Source organism: Helianthus annuus, chromosome 13, assembly GCF_002127325.2.
Source record: "Helianthus annuus cultivar XRQ/B chromosome 13, HanXRQr2.0-SUNRISE, whole genome shotgun sequence".
NCBI classification, from domain to species: Eukaryota; Viridiplantae; Streptophyta; class Magnoliopsida; order Asterales; family Asteraceae; genus Helianthus; species Helianthus annuus.
Window position 1 is genome coordinate 87,354,235 of NC_035445.2, and position 16,685 is coordinate 87,370,919.

At 35.5% G+C, this 16,685-nt stretch overlaps 2 protein-coding genes across 5 annotated transcripts; one reads left to right on the forward strand and one right to left on the reverse strand.

The window, feature by feature from the left end:
• Positions 1-1,192: 1,192 nt before the first annotated feature.
• Positions 1,193-9,931, forward strand: LOC110898490 (homeobox-leucine zipper protein ATHB-8). 2 transcript variants are annotated; one of them, XM_022145282.2, is made up of 19 exons: positions 1,193-1,547; positions 2,463-2,700; positions 3,566-3,725; positions 3,808-3,908; positions 4,450-4,540; positions 5,538-5,633; positions 5,712-5,825; positions 6,069-6,152; positions 6,243-6,398; positions 6,494-6,568; positions 6,655-6,761; positions 6,874-7,066; positions 7,261-7,446; positions 7,520-7,603; positions 7,684-7,812; positions 7,902-8,218; positions 8,302-8,407; positions 9,372-9,521; positions 9,609-9,931. In XM_022145282.2, the coding sequence occupies exons 2-19, from the start codon at positions 2,486-2,488 to the stop codon at positions 9,753-9,755; spliced, it is 2,511 nt and encodes an 836-aa protein (XP_022000974.1). In that variant the 5' UTR covers positions 1,193-1,547; positions 2,463-2,485; the 3' UTR covers positions 9,756-9,931. The 2 variants fall into 2 exon arrangements, with proteins under 2 accessions (XP_022000974.1, XP_035837932.1); XM_035982039.1 differs by lacking the exons at positions 3,808-3,908; positions 4,450-4,540 and having other exon boundaries at positions 1,243-1,547.
• Positions 9,932-11,062: 1,131 nt separating this feature from the next.
• LOC110898488 (protein SAWADEE HOMEODOMAIN HOMOLOG 1) lies at positions 11,063-16,483 on the reverse strand. 3 transcript variants are annotated; one of them, XM_022145280.2, is made up of 10 exons: positions 16,307-16,483; positions 14,010-14,092; positions 13,833-13,878; positions 13,014-13,149; positions 12,875-12,935; positions 12,561-12,612; positions 11,837-11,977; positions 11,638-11,757; positions 11,383-11,444; positions 11,063-11,138 (listed from the first exon to the last, which is right to left on the reverse strand). In XM_022145280.2, the coding sequence occupies exons 1-9, from the start codon at positions 16,367-16,369 to the stop codon at positions 11,400-11,402; spliced, it is 747 nt and encodes a 248-aa protein (XP_022000972.1). In that variant the 5' UTR covers positions 16,370-16,483; the 3' UTR covers positions 11,063-11,138; positions 11,383-11,399. The 3 variants fall into 3 exon arrangements, with proteins under 3 accessions (XP_022000972.1, XP_022000973.1, XP_022000971.1); XM_022145281.2 differs by lacking the exon at positions 11,063-11,138 and adding an exon at positions 11,165-11,279; XM_022145279.2 differs by lacking the exon at positions 11,063-11,138 and having other exon boundaries at positions 11,179-11,444.
• Between the last annotated feature and the right edge of the window lie 202 nt (positions 16,484-16,685).

A 16,685-nucleotide genomic window follows, 5' to 3' on the forward strand; every position in this document is an offset into this window, starting at 1 on the left:
TAATCCAAAAAGTACTATTTGAGAAAGTGTCTTTGGAAACTATATCTGAAAACTTTTAAAAAATATGTTTTTTAAATAAACATAATAATACAAACAAAAATTTTGAAAAAAAAAACATATGTAATAATTTTGTAAACTTTTAAATTTGTTTTGTTAATAAAAATAATACTTTGACTTGTATAGGATATATTATGTACTTGCGAAAAAATCGATTAAATAGACATGTTTTAGTGACGTAACAATATTAGTCAAAATCTGATGAAAATCATATGTTAGTCAAAATTAGGTGGGAAACATATCCTTTGATCAACCTTAGCTAACCAGAATTGTAATTAATTTACATAATGCAACATTTTGCGATTAATGTGAAATATACAAAACTTTGAAACACAATTAGAAATGTTATACATAAAATGACCCTTTTTAACATTCACACAAACCTATATTTAATAAATAAATAATTGTTGCGTCACGTGTCACACTTTTGTGAGCCTAAAAATCTTTTTCAGGTTCTTTTATTCGACCTTTTGTGTTCTACTTCTTGATTTAGACAAATTAATTACAATATATTTTATCACAAAATATCGTTTTATAATTATTAAATTTTGATTGCTGCTGATGATTGTTTAATGTTTTCTTTATTTAACCCATGTGATATACATGAATTTCTAAGCTAGTTATCAAAGGGGGAGACCATGATTCAAGTTTTTATTCCTATTGTTTAATATTTTCTTTATAATCTTTAGATTTTTTAAGTTTTCTTCTGGTTGAGCTGCACTCCATGTCTCTCTCAAAGGAGGAGACATGAGTTCAAATTTTGTTGCCAGCGAATTTCTCTTGAAAAGCAAGTTAGAGGATTTTACGAGCGAGTCAGTTTCCTTCTGGGACGGTCTGACGCCATCCTCGAGCGCCAAACTGATAATGGACAGTTGTAATTTCGTCTTAGGTATGGTTATATACATGTGCCATAAAGAAGCATGCTATTAGTTACTAAGCCCACATACACCTTTGTTATAAAAAAAAGTTATTGATAAATAAAAGAAAAACAAATGCCACAATGTTTTCAAACTCTTGATTTGAAAATTTACCCAAACAAGGACACCATTAATTAAAGTAAAAAAAAAAAATGAGTCCACTTTTGCAGAGTGTGATCATCTCATCTTAAATAAGAAAGAAAGTAGCCTCAAAATTCACCACAACTCAAAACTGTGTTTGGTACAAAGTGAGGACAAAATGGAATGATGATCCATAAATGGTCTACTTCTGTCTCCCATCTGGGGTTTCCCTTTAACTTCCTTTCATATTTCACTCTCTTTATCCTCAATATTTCTTTCACTCACAAGCATATTTAGCCATATACCAAAATTCAAAAAAAAAAAAAAAAAAAAAAATCCCAACTTGAAATTCACAATCTTTAGTGATCCAATAATGGGAATTCTACATTTTGTGCTTGGAGCTTCTGCAACTGCGTGGTTGTGAGGGAAATTCATTTGCTTTTAAAGAAGACAAGAACAAGGGTAAACGACAACGTTGCACAACAAAACAAGGTGTTTGTCATCTCTCTTTATTATCAGTCTTGTCTTACCATTGCTTGGTCAATAATCTTTATAGGTTTCACCCACAAGATTTACTAATTCTATATGTTCTTGAATCACCATATAATAAGTTGTTGGTCCTTCAAGTTCTTGACCAAATATTTGATTTTTATGACAAATTCTTTATGGGTTTTCAAGTTCTTGACCAAAGATTTGTTTTTTATGAGAAATGCTTCATGGGTTTCTTGAATTCTATATGTTCTTGACCAAATATTTGATTTTTATGACAAATTCTTTATGGGTTTTCAAGTTCTTGACCAAAGATTTGATTTTTATGAGAAATGCTTCATGGGTTTCTTGAATTCTATATGTTCTTGACCAAATATTTGATTTTTATGACAAATTCTTTATGGGTTTTCAAGTTCTTGGCCAAAGATTTGATTTTTATGAGAAATGCTTTATGGGTTTCTTGAAATTTATATGTTCTTGAATCATATATAACTTGGGTTTTCAAGTACTTGACTAAAGATTTGATTTTTATGAGAAATGCTTTATGGGTTTCTTGTATTCTATATGTTCTTGAGTCACATATAAGTTGGTTTTTCAAGTTCTTGACCAAAGATTTGATTTTTTTTAATGGGTTTTCAAGATTTTGCTTGAAATCTTGAATGTTCAATAAGCATTTTGAAAATATTCATAGGTTTTATCCACAAGATCCACTAGTTCTAATATTCTATATGTTCTTGAATCACATATAAGTTTGTTTGATTAAAGAACTCAAGTTGGGTCTTCAAGTTCTTGACTAAAAATTTGATTTTTATGAGAAAATTTTCAAGATTTTGCTTGAAATCTTGAATGGTTACATGATCAAGAAAAGGGTTTGTTTCTTTAGTGTTTTGGGGTGAAATTTTGAATCTTTTTGTTTAGCAATCTTCACCGGTTTTGGAGTAATGATGGCGGTGAGTTCGGGTTGCAAAGGGGACTCAATGGGGATGGATAACGGCAAGTATGTTCGGTACACGCCAGAACAAGTTGAAGCCTTAGAAAGATTGTACCATGATTGCCCAAAACCAAGCTCACTTCGTAGACAACAACTCATTCGTGAGTGCCCCATCCTTTCAAACATTGAGCCCAAACAGATCAAAGTTTGGTTTCAGAATCGAAGGTAAAATGTGAAATCTTTAATGAATAGTTCTTGATCTTGAAAACAACCCTTTCATCTTAGATGCATAAGTCCTTTGTGAAAATTTAAGTTCTTGATCTTGAATTACACCTTTTTCATCTTTTTGCAACTTTTTTTTAGTGAAAATTTAAGTTCTTGATCTTGAGTTACACCTTTTTCATCTTAAATGCATAAGCCCATTGTGAAAATTTAAGTTCTTGATCTTGAATCACATCTTTTTCATCTTTTTGCAACTTTTTTTAGTGAAAATTTAAGTTCATCTTGATCTTGACACACCCTTTCATCTTATCTTTTTCTAGTTTTGTAAATTTATAGTTAAAAAGTTTTTGTAGCTTCTTTTAAGCTATGCAGTTAATGCGGTAAAATATCGGATATCGGTCAAGGACCGATATTTGAGATATAGGTTATTTCGGTGAGATATCGGTAATTTTAACATAATGCAAAATTTACATATATAGCAATTTAACAATAATAATTCAGTGATATATCGGTTATATCGGTCAATTATCGGTGATATATCGGTTATATCGGTCAAATATCGGTGAGATATCGGTTATATCAGTCAAATATCGGTCAATATCGCCGATAATATCGGTACCGATATTCTGACCGATATTTGACACCGATATTTTACTAGGGGACCGATATAACCGATATCTCACCGATATATCACCGATATTAACTGCATAGCTTTTAAGTTACAAGTTCAAATTCTTGATCTTGAAACACACCCTTCATGAATCATGTTAAGTGCATCAATAAATATCAAAATTTGCACCATTGGGTGGTAATCTTTTTGAGGTTTAGTGGCTTTTTTAACTAAAAAGTTTACTCTTTGTACATAAAGATGTAGGGAAAAGCAAAGAAAAGAGGCATCAAGGCTGCAAGCCGTGAATAGGAAGTTATCCGCTATGAATAAGTTGTTAATGGAGGAAAACGATCGGTTGCAGAAGCAAGTTTCTAACTTGGTGTACGAAAACGGCTACTTTCGCCAGCAGACTCAAAACGTAACTAAATTCGCCTTTTATGTTACAAAATGTTTTTTTTTTTAAATTTTTTTTTGTTAACATTTTCCGTTATGTTACGCAGATGGCGCTTGTCACGACAGACACGAGTTGCGAGTCTGTGGTGACGAGCGGTCAACACCACTTGAGCCCTCAACATCCACCAAGGGATGCTAGTCCTGCAGGGTAATTTAGTAATTCCGCCACCAATTTTTTACAAGATAAATTATCTTTAGAGTAAACTGCCATTTTGGTCCCTGTGGTTTGGTCAATTTTGCCACTTTAGTCCAAAACTCAATTTTTTTGCATCTGGGTCCCTGTGGTTTCAGTTTTATTGTCATTTTGGTCCAAAAATAAAATCAGGTCATATTTGTCTTATAAAATCCTGTTATTTTGTCATTTTCTGCAGTGGCAAATGATCATTTCTTTTTTATAAATAAATACCATATTTTATAAGACAAATATGACCTGATTTACTCCTGAGGAAAATGACAAAATTGCAGGATTTTATACGACAAATATGATCTGATTTCATTTTTGGACCAAAATGGCAATAAAACTGAAACCACAGGGACCCAGATGCAAAAAGTTTGAGTTTTGGACTAAAGTGGCAAAAGTGACCAAACCATAGGGACCAAAATGATAGTTTACTCTTATCTTTATGTTCTTGATTGATCACTAGTGACTACTTTACATGAATATAAATTTGAAAAATGTGTTTTTTTAGGCTTTTGTCCATTGCAGAGGAGACTTTAACAGAGTTTTTATCAAAGGCTACTGGGACTGCTGTGGAGTGGGTCCAAATGCCTGGGATGAAGGTTCTTTGCACTTACTTTATTAAATATTTTAATTGTGTTTAATCATTCCATTAACCTTTAATTAATATTATCTCTTGATTTAATTAGAATTCTTCATAAAGGAACCTGCTAACCTTCTTATTCACATTGGAATCTCATCATTTGAGTCACAATCCTCCACATTCAACCTTTTTATATATACTTTTTTGGTTTTTTTTTTTTTTTATTGTTCATCTTTTTGATTTTATAGGCTGGTGGAAACAATTTATATAATGTTTTTTAGGTGTTTAGATTCGGTTAATGTAGCACTAGAGGAAATGAAGATGTCAATGCGGGTCCCAACGCCCAATCCCATTTATCTCGTCGGCGACGGGACCCACAAAACCATTTTCTTTCGTTTCCCACCTTCTGCTCGCAATGTTCATTTCTCCTCGTGTCAAGAAAATATGATTCACTATCACATATTTTTTAGAGTAAATTACAAAAATCGTCCTTTATGTATGTCGCTTATTGCAAACTGTGTCCTTTGTCTTCAATAATTATAGAAAACGTACTTAATGTTTGCAAACTCTTGCAAGTTATGTCCTTTAGCCCTAACTCAGTTAATTTTTATGGTTAAATCTGACCAAATGGAACCCACATGAGGGTATTTTTGTGGTTAAATCTGACCAAATGAACCCCACATGAAAGTAAAATGACCAAAATACCTTCATGCGGGGTCCATTTGGTCAGGTTTAACCACAAAAAATTAACTGAGTTAGGGCTAAAGGACATAACTTGCAAGGGTTTGCAAACATCGAGTACGTTTTCTGTAATTATTGAAGACAAAGGACACAGTTTGCAATAAGCGACATACATAAAGGACGATTTTTGTAATTTACTCCATTTTTTATAACGATATAACTCGGACCCTTAAAATATGTAAATAATCCAAAAGAGTGAGACACAAGTTTACTGAAGTATTTGTGTAATGTTTCTTTAGTGTTGTTATAATTTCTTTGTGTAACCAATTTTGCAGCCTGGTCCGGATTCCATTGGAATCATTGCTATTTCTCATGGTTGCACCGGTGTTGCATCACGTGCATGTGGTCTTGTCGGTCTCGAGCCTACAAGAGTAAGCCCTTTACCTTAACCATGTGTGATTTGTGAGACCTGCAGCCTGTAAATACTGATTTATAAGTTTCCATTTTAGGTTGTTGAAATCCTTAAAGATCGGCCTTCATGGTTTCGTGATTGCCGAGCTGTAGATGTCCTCAATGTGCTCACAACCGGAAATAATGGAACGATCGAGCTGCTTTACATGCAGGTTCGCACATGTACATTAACATGACTTTTGCACAAGTTTTGTACATGAAAATAATGGTTTGACTCTTGTTACATACCAAACGAGAGAACTCAACCTAAAAGACTAGTCTGGTGGGTGAGAGAGCCCATCTGGTATATAAACCCCACATCAGTTGCCCATACAACCGATGTGGGACAAGTCTCATACCTTGCAATGGTATTAATCCATAACAACTCTTTTGTATGTCTATGTTTGTTTCTATAGCTTTATGCACCAACTACTTTAGCACCAGCGCGCGATTTTTGGTTACTGCGTTATACGTCTGCTTTGGAGGACGGTAGCCTAGTGGTAAGTGTGAACCAGTTTTATTTTCTTAATGTGTGTTTTATTTGTTGGTTTTTAAGGAAGTTTCGTATCTTCGATTTTGTTGGCATAAAGGTATGTGAAAGATCACTTAACAACACTCAAAATGGCCCTACTATGCCACCCGTGCCTCATTTCGTTAGAGCCAAAATTCTGCCGAGTGGGTACCTCATACGACCCTGCGATGGTGGCGGCTCGATTATTCACATAGTTGACCATGTTGACTTTGAGGTACAAGAAAGAAAATCAACTCTTAATCCGACAATAGCGCTTGTGTATTGTTTGTTATACTAATTTCCGACTTTATTACTTTCCATGTCATGTAGTCGATAAGCGTTCCAGAAGTTTTACGCCCTCTATACGAGTCATCAACGTTACTTGCTCAAAGAACGACACTTGCAGTATGACCATCTGTCCATCTCTTTAATATTCTTTTAAAAGCGTTTTTTCCTTAACATTATTTATTTTTATTTTTATTTTTTTCTAGGCTTTTCGCCAGTTGAGGCAAATTTCACAAGAGATTTCTCAACCGATGGTCACTAGTTGGGGACGACGACCAGCTGCTCTTCGTGCACTAGGCCAAAGAATGAGCAGGTTTTTTTTTATTATTATTTAAAAAAAATGAAAAGTGTGACATCAAACTATCAAAGTGATTGTCTCTTAAATATTAAAGTGATGAAACGTAACGTATGTTGTTTTTGCGCAGAGGTTTTAATGAAGCAATTAACGGTTTTAGCGATGAGGGTTGGACTATGATGGAAAGCGATGGAGTTGATGACGTCACCGTTCTCGTAAACTCGTCTCCCGATAAGGTGATGGGCGCAACTCCATTGTATGCTGATGGATTTCCGTCAATCAGCAATGCGGTTTTATGCGCCAAAGCTTCAATGCTCTTACAAGTAAGTTGGTCAAAGCTTCAAACACACTTGTAGTTGTTACATTTTTTAAAAAAAATTATTTTAAAACAATAAATTCCATGGAAAAAGTTGAAAATATAAAATCACTTGTACCAAAATTTTAATAGAGTTTATGTTAAGTTTGAATATCAAAAGCGATACGTTTGAGTTTGACCACAAAAGTCAAATTTTGGCAGAATGTGCCGCCTGCGATACTAACAAGATTCTTGAGAGAACACCGGTCGGAATGGGCGGATAGCAGTATCGATGGTTACTCGGCTGCATCGGTTAAAGGTGGTCCATGTGGTTTGCCGCTAGCTAGAAGTGGCGGCTTTGGCGGTCAGGTTATCCTTCCACTAGCTCATACAATCGAGCACGAAGAGGTACGCTTTAAAACACTGGAACTTTATCGTACTTCATTCACGGATTATCAATTCGGTTATCTTCTTGAAGCAGTTTATGGAGGTTATTAAGCTTGAAAACATATCTCATTATCGGGCCGAAGACATGCTCATGCCCGGAGATATTTTCTTTTTGCAAGTAAGTAAATTTGTTATCGGATTACGATTATATAATCACAATCCAAACACCCCTAATCACTAAATGCGTTTGTTTTCCAGCTTTGTAGCGGAGTTGATGAAAACGCGATCGGCACTTCCGCTGAACTTATTTTTGCTCCGATCGACGCCTCTTTCACCGATGATGCTCCGCTCCTACCTTCCGGTTTTCGCATAATCCCGATCAATAATGTAATGGTCAAATGACTAATCTTCTAGTAGATTTGATTCTTTTATAGTCAACTAACATTTGGTTTCTTAATCATACATGATTCACACAGAATTCTCAGAACCCGACACGTGATCTTGCATCAACTCTCGAGGTGGGCCCACCGGGGAAACGAACACCAGCGGATTACCTCGGTCAAAGTGGGCCCACAAAATCCGTTATGACAATAGCTTTTCAATTTGCTTTTGAAATACATCTTCAAGAAAGCATAGCAGCCATGGCTAGACAGTATGTGCGTAACATCATATCATCTGTTCAACGAGTTGCATTAGCACTCTCACCGTCCCCGTTTGGCCCACGAAGCCTGCAAGCCCCATCTGGTACCCCTGAAGCCCAAATGTTAGCCCGTTGGATCTGTCAAAGCTTTCGGTAACTCTTTGCGACTTAACTTGTATTGTACCTAGTAATAATCAAAGTTTGATGATCAACTATTCTAATTTCTTTTTGTGTAGTTGCTTTCTTGGTGAAGATCTTTTCAAAACCGTTGATGAACGTAATGATTCGCTGCTTAAAACACTTTGGCATCATTCGGATGCCATAATGTGTTGTTCTTTAAAGGTAATGCTTTTTATATATATATATAGGGGATGGATCATGAGAAAACTAGTTTAAATGAGAAAACCAAAAAACTAACTAAAAAAACCTAAAAAAAACCAATTTTTTTTTTTACAATATTTTAAATAAAAGTCGCTACTTTTTATGTATGGAAAAAAATTTTCAAAAAAAAAAAAATTGTTGTACTGCACATGTGCACTAATACGGAAAGCCTAAACCACTTAACCCACCCCCCCACCGACACCCCCCAAAAACCTAAACCCCCCCACCCCCCACCCCCCACCCAAAAAAACCTAAATTCACCCTCCCACCAAAAGCCTAACCCCCCCCCACCCCCCCCCCCCCCCCCCACCCCCAAAAAAAAAAAAAAAAAACCTAAACCCCCCCTCCCCCCACACCCAAAAACCTAATCCTAATCCTAAACCTTCAAAAAAAACTAACCCTAAAAGCTAAACTAGACTCAAAAAGCTAATTTTAAGCATGTAATGCAATTGTAGTACATGTTATATTGCACATGTGCACTACTATAATAATAGTGTTGAAAATAAGACGACACCATAAATCTTTTTTTATGTCATAAAAAATATGCTCGAATATACTTGAATGAAAGATAAGAAAATTTGTGATCTTATGGTGCCATTTTTGTTTTAAAATGATAACGTATGGAGAAATGGGAAATGTTTGAAAAGTTATATATTTTTTTTTCCAATTTTACCCCTCCTTCATTAAAAGTCCCCCCCTCCTTCATTAAAAGTCTCCCTTCCCCTCCTTTTTAGTGGATTTTAGTTAATTTTCTAGTTTTCTCATTTATATCTAGTTTTCTCATGATCCTCTCCCTATATATATATATATATATATATATATATATATATATATACACGCACACACACACATATATACATTATGTATCATGGTTTTATATTGAAACATTTGTGTTTCTAAAAGTCAAAATGTTATGATTTTGCAGGCGTTGCCGGATTTCACCTTTGCGAATCAAGCGGGGTTAGATATGCTTGAAACGACATTAGTTTCACTTCAAGACATTACTCTCGACAAGATCTTTGATCGAGGTGGAAGAACGAGTGTTTGCTCTGAACTCCCACAGATTCTACAACAGGTAAATATTAGTTCATAAATATGAGTTGTTTGACTTTAAGAAGTCAAAGTCAAATGTAAGCGTTTTTGTTTGTTGGTTTGGTTTTAGGGTTTTGCTTGTCTTCCTGGTGGCGTGTGCTTGACGAGCATGGGGAGACCTGTTTCATACGAAAGAGCGGTAGCTTGGAAGGTGTTGAACGATGAAGAGAGTCCTCACTGCATAGCGTTTGTGTTCGTGAATTGGTCGTTTGTTTGAATCTTTGAAAGTCAAAAGAGAAACTTGTTATGCTTAGAAAGACTAGCTTTAGAAAGCTAAACATGTTGCATACGATAGGTATATTTAAAAGGCTATGGCTTTCTATTGGTTTTAAGATACATGTGCTTGTTACTCCAACTTAAAGATTATTGAATGAAGTTTTAGGGTTTAGTTCACTTTTTGGAACTATTTTTGACATTTTGTTGCAAATATACCATTATTATCTTAAATTATATACACTTTACTTTTAAAAAATGAAGGATTCTAAATTGAAGGTACATAATATGATGATTGATTACAAACTTACAAGAATGATTAAGAACCCAATGTAATTTGGTATCCTTTCCCTTTGTTAATGTACAAGTCTAAGGGCTGTTTAATTACCTCTTAATGGTTCAGACCTCTTACTGGTTCAGCACTTAATGGTTTAGACTGTTTGTTTCGTGAGCAGATGTCTGAATGGTTCAGACATTTGCCTCTGAATGGTTAAGTTTTATACAGAGTCTGAATGGTTAAGACCTTTAATCTGAATTGGTCAGATATTTGCCTCTGAATGGTTAAGCATTATACTGGCTCTTATTGGTTCAGCACTTAATGGTTCAGACATCTTATTGGTTCAGCACTTAACCATTCAGAAGTTGCCAAACAGCCCCTAAGAAAATGTAACCACAAGTTTTTATTGATTAATGTCACAAACTTCTTGTTTCAAGGTATTGGGTTATTAACCAAATTTTATTGCCTCATTGCTTTAAGAAACCCTTAATATAAGGGTTTTTTAGTGAAAAATAACAACAATTACAAGTTATCATGTTTTTAACAATTTGATAGGTATGCATCTTTTTAAATTGTAAATAAATCTCATCCACCATTACATACAGAACTACACAATTATAGTATCTCCTCTCGTAACTTTCTTTCATACTCTTTCTACAATGGTTGGTAGGCAGAGTACATTAGTTTGGTAATAACGGATCATGAGTAGCTCACGATACAGTTTAATATGGTCTTGATTTTATATAGCAAGAAGCACACCGAGACGCAAGGTGCTTCTACAATTTTTTAATAGGTTTTTAGCATCCTACCGAAAATATGGTTAAAAATAAGCTTTATATATGTGATTTAATATATAAATTACCCACATGTACAACCTCAGTGCGGAGCCATAATTTTTTTCCTACGGGTTCACTTTTTTTTGGTTATCAAATTTTTCACAACTAAACCTTAAAATTTTCAGGTCGGATCAGGTCAAATTTCTTTCAACCAAACGTTAAAATTTTCCCGAGGGCGAATTGGGTCATATCTAAACGGGCCAGGCAAAAAGTTATTTTCCAAAGGTGGTAGAACCAAACATGTACCGGCAAACTCACAAGACCCACCAACACCTTGTTAACACATGAGATTGTCGGAAAAAGACAAAAAACTATGGGAAGTTGGATTTGCGCTTATCGCTGTACCACACCTTGACGGTTGAATGATACGATACTTATGGAAAATGCTCAAAGCACCCATATGGCAATAAAATCACTAGCAGGAATCCAAAAGCATCATATCAACAATACTGCTAGGTCATCCCATAAGTCACATGGATGATAAAAGTATGAATATATGTAGACAGATTACGACTTACAGTATGAGAACCGACTTCTAATATTCTGGCTGGCCACAGAGTCTATCCAACCGAACACTTTCCTAAAACACAAAAGGTTATACATAAACGTTAACATTAATCTTTAAACCATACTACTAAGGTCAAACTTGTCATATTTTAGTTTCATTTGGGTAACACTAATTCACGGCATTTGCGTAAAACTGAAGTTGAGATAGACACTTTTGACCTCAAAAGTCAAAGTCAGCTCTACGTTATTTAACTTTCTGTTCTTACCTCAGAGTTGTCATGTTCATACCGAATCCGGAAAACGCATCTGCAACCTCTTATATCATGCAACTTTCTTTGAATATCGATAACTTGAGCATCATAATATTTTGCTTGATCCATTTTCTCCTGATAGTGTACCCAAAAAAAAAAGTTAGCATCCAAAAACCGAAAGATGCTAGTTAAAAATTGATTGCGGTGTACCGACTTGTAAGCAGAGTAGGGTATCTCCAACCATGACTTTATTGCATTCTGAGTTCTCAAGTGGGACCGATCGTTCCCTCACGTTTTTAGCATGGACCCACTCATTCTCTTCTGTCCCAAAACCAATATATCTTACTAGAACTTGCTGAAATTTATTATAAAAACATCAGCTTTTATATGTTGCAATTTATAATAGTAAGTAAATTTGTGTATATAAAGCAAAAGAGTAAATTACAAAAATCGTCCTTTATGTATGTCACTTATTGCAAACTGTGTCCTTTATCTTCAACAATTTCAGAAAACGTACTCGATGTTTGCAAACCCTTGCAAGTTATGTCCTTTAGCCCTAACTCAGTTAATTTTTTGTGCTTAAATCTGACCAAATGGACCCCACATGAGGGTATTTTGGTCATTTTACTCTCATGTGGGGTCCATTTGGTCAGATTTAACCACAAAAATACCCTCATGTGGGGTCTATTTGGTCAGATTTAACCACAAAAATTAACTGAGTTAGGGCTAAAGGACATAACTTGCAAGGGTTTGCAAACATCGAGTACGTTTTCTGTAATTACTAAAGACAAAGGACACAGTTTGCAATAAGTGACATACATAAAGGACGATTTTTGTAATTTACTCAAAGCAAAATAAACAAACCCTTTAGAACTTTAGACCAAAAAGTATATTAATGAACTTTTCAAAAGGTAAAACTTTAAACGATACGAACTTACGGGTCCATCTGATTCAAGAAATTTGTGTGTGATAAAAGTCTCCACATCGTACCTGTAAAAGTATGGCCATATGATTGTTGGGTACTAACAGTGGCGAAGCTTGAGATTTCCGACCGGGGGGTCAAAAACGTATATACCCAAAAATTTCTATAAAACAGGGGGTCGAAAACGTATACACCCAAAATTTTCTATACGAAAACTACATATTCTCCACTACTGAGCGAAAAGTTCGGGGGGTCGGCCGCCCCCTCCCACCCCCACTATGCTTCGCCAATGGTTACTAAGCATCTTTATTTCGTTACATGTAAGCTTACCATGAATCATCTGATGATTTTGCCTCGAATTCCATGTTTGACAGATCTATAACTTTTTCTCCTGCATATATTAATCAAAATCAATGCCGATAGTTATTTTTTAATTGTTATGGAAGGAAAAGAGGTAATTATGAGGCACCTTTAGACATATCGGAAGTCTCGTTAATGTTCTCCAACGCACAGGCTTCTTGGGCAGGTGGGAAATTGTTTGGGACAATAGGCGACGTACCTTTTGACATAAGATCTTGCTGCCTAACAAGAAACCAATCTTGAACCTGATATATGAATGATAATGAAATAAACGTGTAAATAAGCGCACAAAAAGTTTAGTGGCTTTTTATTAGGGCTGTAAACGAACAAAACGTTCGGCGAACAGTTCGTGAACCGTTCGGCGGGAAGTTTGTTTGTGTTCGTTCGCTTATTAAACAAACGAACACGAACAAGAAATTTCGTTCGTTTAGTTAAACGAACAAACATGAACAAAGGTCGCGTTCGTTTGTCTATGTTTGTGAACGTTCGGTAACGTGTTCGTTTGTGTTCAATAGATCATTAGTGTTTTTAGTTTTTATATTTATTTAAATACTTCAAAATTCCAAAAAATTAAATATTTAATAAGTGTCAGTGTATTATATATTTTGTTCGTGAACGATTATTTGTGTTCGTTTGTTTCCATTTGTGTTCATGAACATTAGTTTGTGCTCTTTTGTGTTCGTCAACGTTTGTTTTTGTTCGTTGCCTAAAATTAACAACCAAACACAAACAAACATGAACAAGTTCATTTCCTTAACAAACAAACACGAACATAAAATCTCGTTCGATAAGTGTCCGTGAACGATTCGCGAACCCATATATTTTCTAAAACACGAACACGAACAATGTCTTGTTCGTGTTCGTTCGGTTCGTTTGCAGCCCTACTTTTTATAAATAATGTTAGCAAGTATGAAAAGAAGGCACAGACCTCGGTCCATTTTAAAGCAGGTTTTCCAGCACGACTTGCAGAACGGCTGTTAAAAAAAAAAAAAAAAAAAAAAAAAAGAGGATTGATTAGTTAGCAATCATCATAAGATATAACACTCGGTTGTGTTGATTTAGGTATTCTGTTCACGAAAAGGTATTAGGAATCCGTTATACTCACTTGAATCCACCTGTCAATTTCTTAATGACCTCTGAATTTGGAAGTTGCCCTGATTCCTTTAGTACTCTCTCCATTTTCTCCATCTGTGATTATTTATATATGCTTACACGTTAAATATAATAATTATTGTACAAATGCCGGATTAATCACACGTAGTTTTTAAGGTGATCAACCGTCAAAGGAAGCTAAGAAACGAAAATGAAAAGATATTAACTTTAACACCTGCATCGAGATTTAAACAAACAAACTCCAACTCTTTTAGCTTCAAATATCGTAAGTTTTTGGTTATGGCCTATGGGGAAAAGAGTAAAAACAAAATTACCTATATAAAGTTATAAACACTTCTTTATATAGATTCAACATTGAATATCATGGTGTTGCCAATCAAGTCAGGATCTTGGTTTTAAATTGCGTGATGCGCTCCGATGCGTTTGGTCCAAAAATCTGATGCGTGATGCGTAGGGGTGCAAACGAGCCGAGCGGCTCGCAAGCTACTCGAGATCGGCTCGAGAAAAAGCTCGAAACGAGCCGAGCCTTATCGAGCCCGAGCCGAGCTTGAGCCTAAAATAAAGCTCGTTTACTTATCGAGCACGAGCTCGAGCCTTGCATGTGAAGCTCGTTAGGCTCGTCGAGCCTTATCGAGCCTTAGTGTAAACGAGCCGAGTCGAGCCGAGCTTATTCAAACGTGTTTACAAGCCGACCTCGAACCTAAAAATAAGCTTATTTAGTAAACGAGCCCGAGCCCGAGCTTCACTTATCGAGCTCGCGAGCCTAAAAAGTCTATTATTTATATTATTTTTATTTAATATATTAACTAATAGATAATAAACGAGCCGAGCTCGAGCTTGAGAAAACACAAACGAGCCGAGCTCGAGCCTTGAAAACAAAGCTTGAATCGAGCCGAGCTCGAGCCCGAGCTTACATAATTTTATCGAGCTCGAGCTCGAGCCTGGTCAAGCTCGGGCTCGACTTGGCTCGTTTGCACCCCTAGTGATGCGCGATGCGAGCGCATCACGTATGTGATGCGTTCTTTATTAAAAAAATAGTTAAAAATTATTTATACATAAAAACTTATAAAAACATACTTAAAGTAAAACAACTGACGTAATTAGAAGATAAGAGTTGTGTTTTTTGGTTCAAATCAAGCATACTAAGATGTTAATTATGGAACAAACCGAACACAGTTCATAAAATCTGGAAAAAAAGCATAAGAAACAATGTTGCGTGCATCAGAGCGCATTATGCGAAATGCGCGCAATATTCTCGCATCACGTAAACGCATCGCATCAGCTGTTGCGATGCGCTCTCATTAGTGCATCGGGTGCATCACGCATTATGCGCGCATTTTAAAACCAAGGTCAGGATCGAATCAAAAAACGTTACATACCAACATAATAGCTACAAAATTCAAGAATGCATTCATAGAAGGCTCAAGACTTCTGTAAAGTCAAAAGTGACTTATATCAACTTCCTAATGTAAATTATATCTCCAAATTTCAGCGTCCCTTGCGAAAGCCAAGATACCACCCGGTTAAACAACCCGAAAACAAGTGGTAACAGACCTTATAAACAACAGGAAGTAGGTGTTTAGCAAGTCATTTTAAAGGTGATTCAACCCTTATATGATTGGTGTGTTTTTAAGGGGCTGTTTGGCAACTTCTGAATGGTTAAGTGTTGAACCAATAAGAGGTCTGAACCATTAAGTGCTAAACCAGTAAGAGGTCTGAACCATTAAGAGCTAGTATAATGCTTAACCATTCAGAGACAAATGTCTGGCCAATTCAGATTAGAGGTCTTAACCATTCAGACAGACACTCAGTATAATGCTTAACCATTCAAAGGCAAATATCTGAACCATTCAGGCATCAGCTCGCGAAACAAACAGTAGTCTGAACAATTAAGTGCTGAACCAGTAAGAGGTCTGAACCATTAAGAGCATCATTAAAAGAGGTAAACAAACAGCCGTTTCTAGGGTTTGGATATATGCAAAATCTGATCACTTAGGGGTAAACTAATCAAGGGTCTTTCTACATGGAAACAACTAAATCTACCCAACAACACTCAAAACATCTGAATATCACAACTTCAATTCAAACACACCCAGATGAAAATGATGCTTAAAACATACATATTTTTTTAGAATTTCCAAGAACATATATAATCATCAAGAAATTAAACATAAAAACAGAAACTTTATGCAGTTCCAGATGAAACTATATTCAAGAAATTAGAAACCCATATGAAGAAACACAATACAGTAATAACTAAGTGATGAGAGTGTGTAAGTAAAGATTGACCTCGGTTGTTGTAAACCCAGAAAAAACCTTCTTTTCTCCTCTACAACGAAGACGGTGATCCATGTTTGTAAATTGGGTTTCCAAATTGGTACTCTGAAAGTGTTCACAGATTTTCTCTTTTTCTGGTTTTGAGAGTATTTTTTGGGTTCAAAAACATACGTTGGAAAAATTGAGTTTGATATTCGTACACAAGGAGATATGGGTTAAAATAAGTCAAATTCATCATCATCATACTAATAGCAAAGCTAAGGTAGAGTTTGAAAATGGTAAGATGTAGACATCCTTACCTTTACCACGTAGGAATAAAGAGGCTGCCTCCAGTGAGACCCTCGGCTCGATAGTAGTTTTGCAAGCACATAACACTCAGCAATCGGGACAA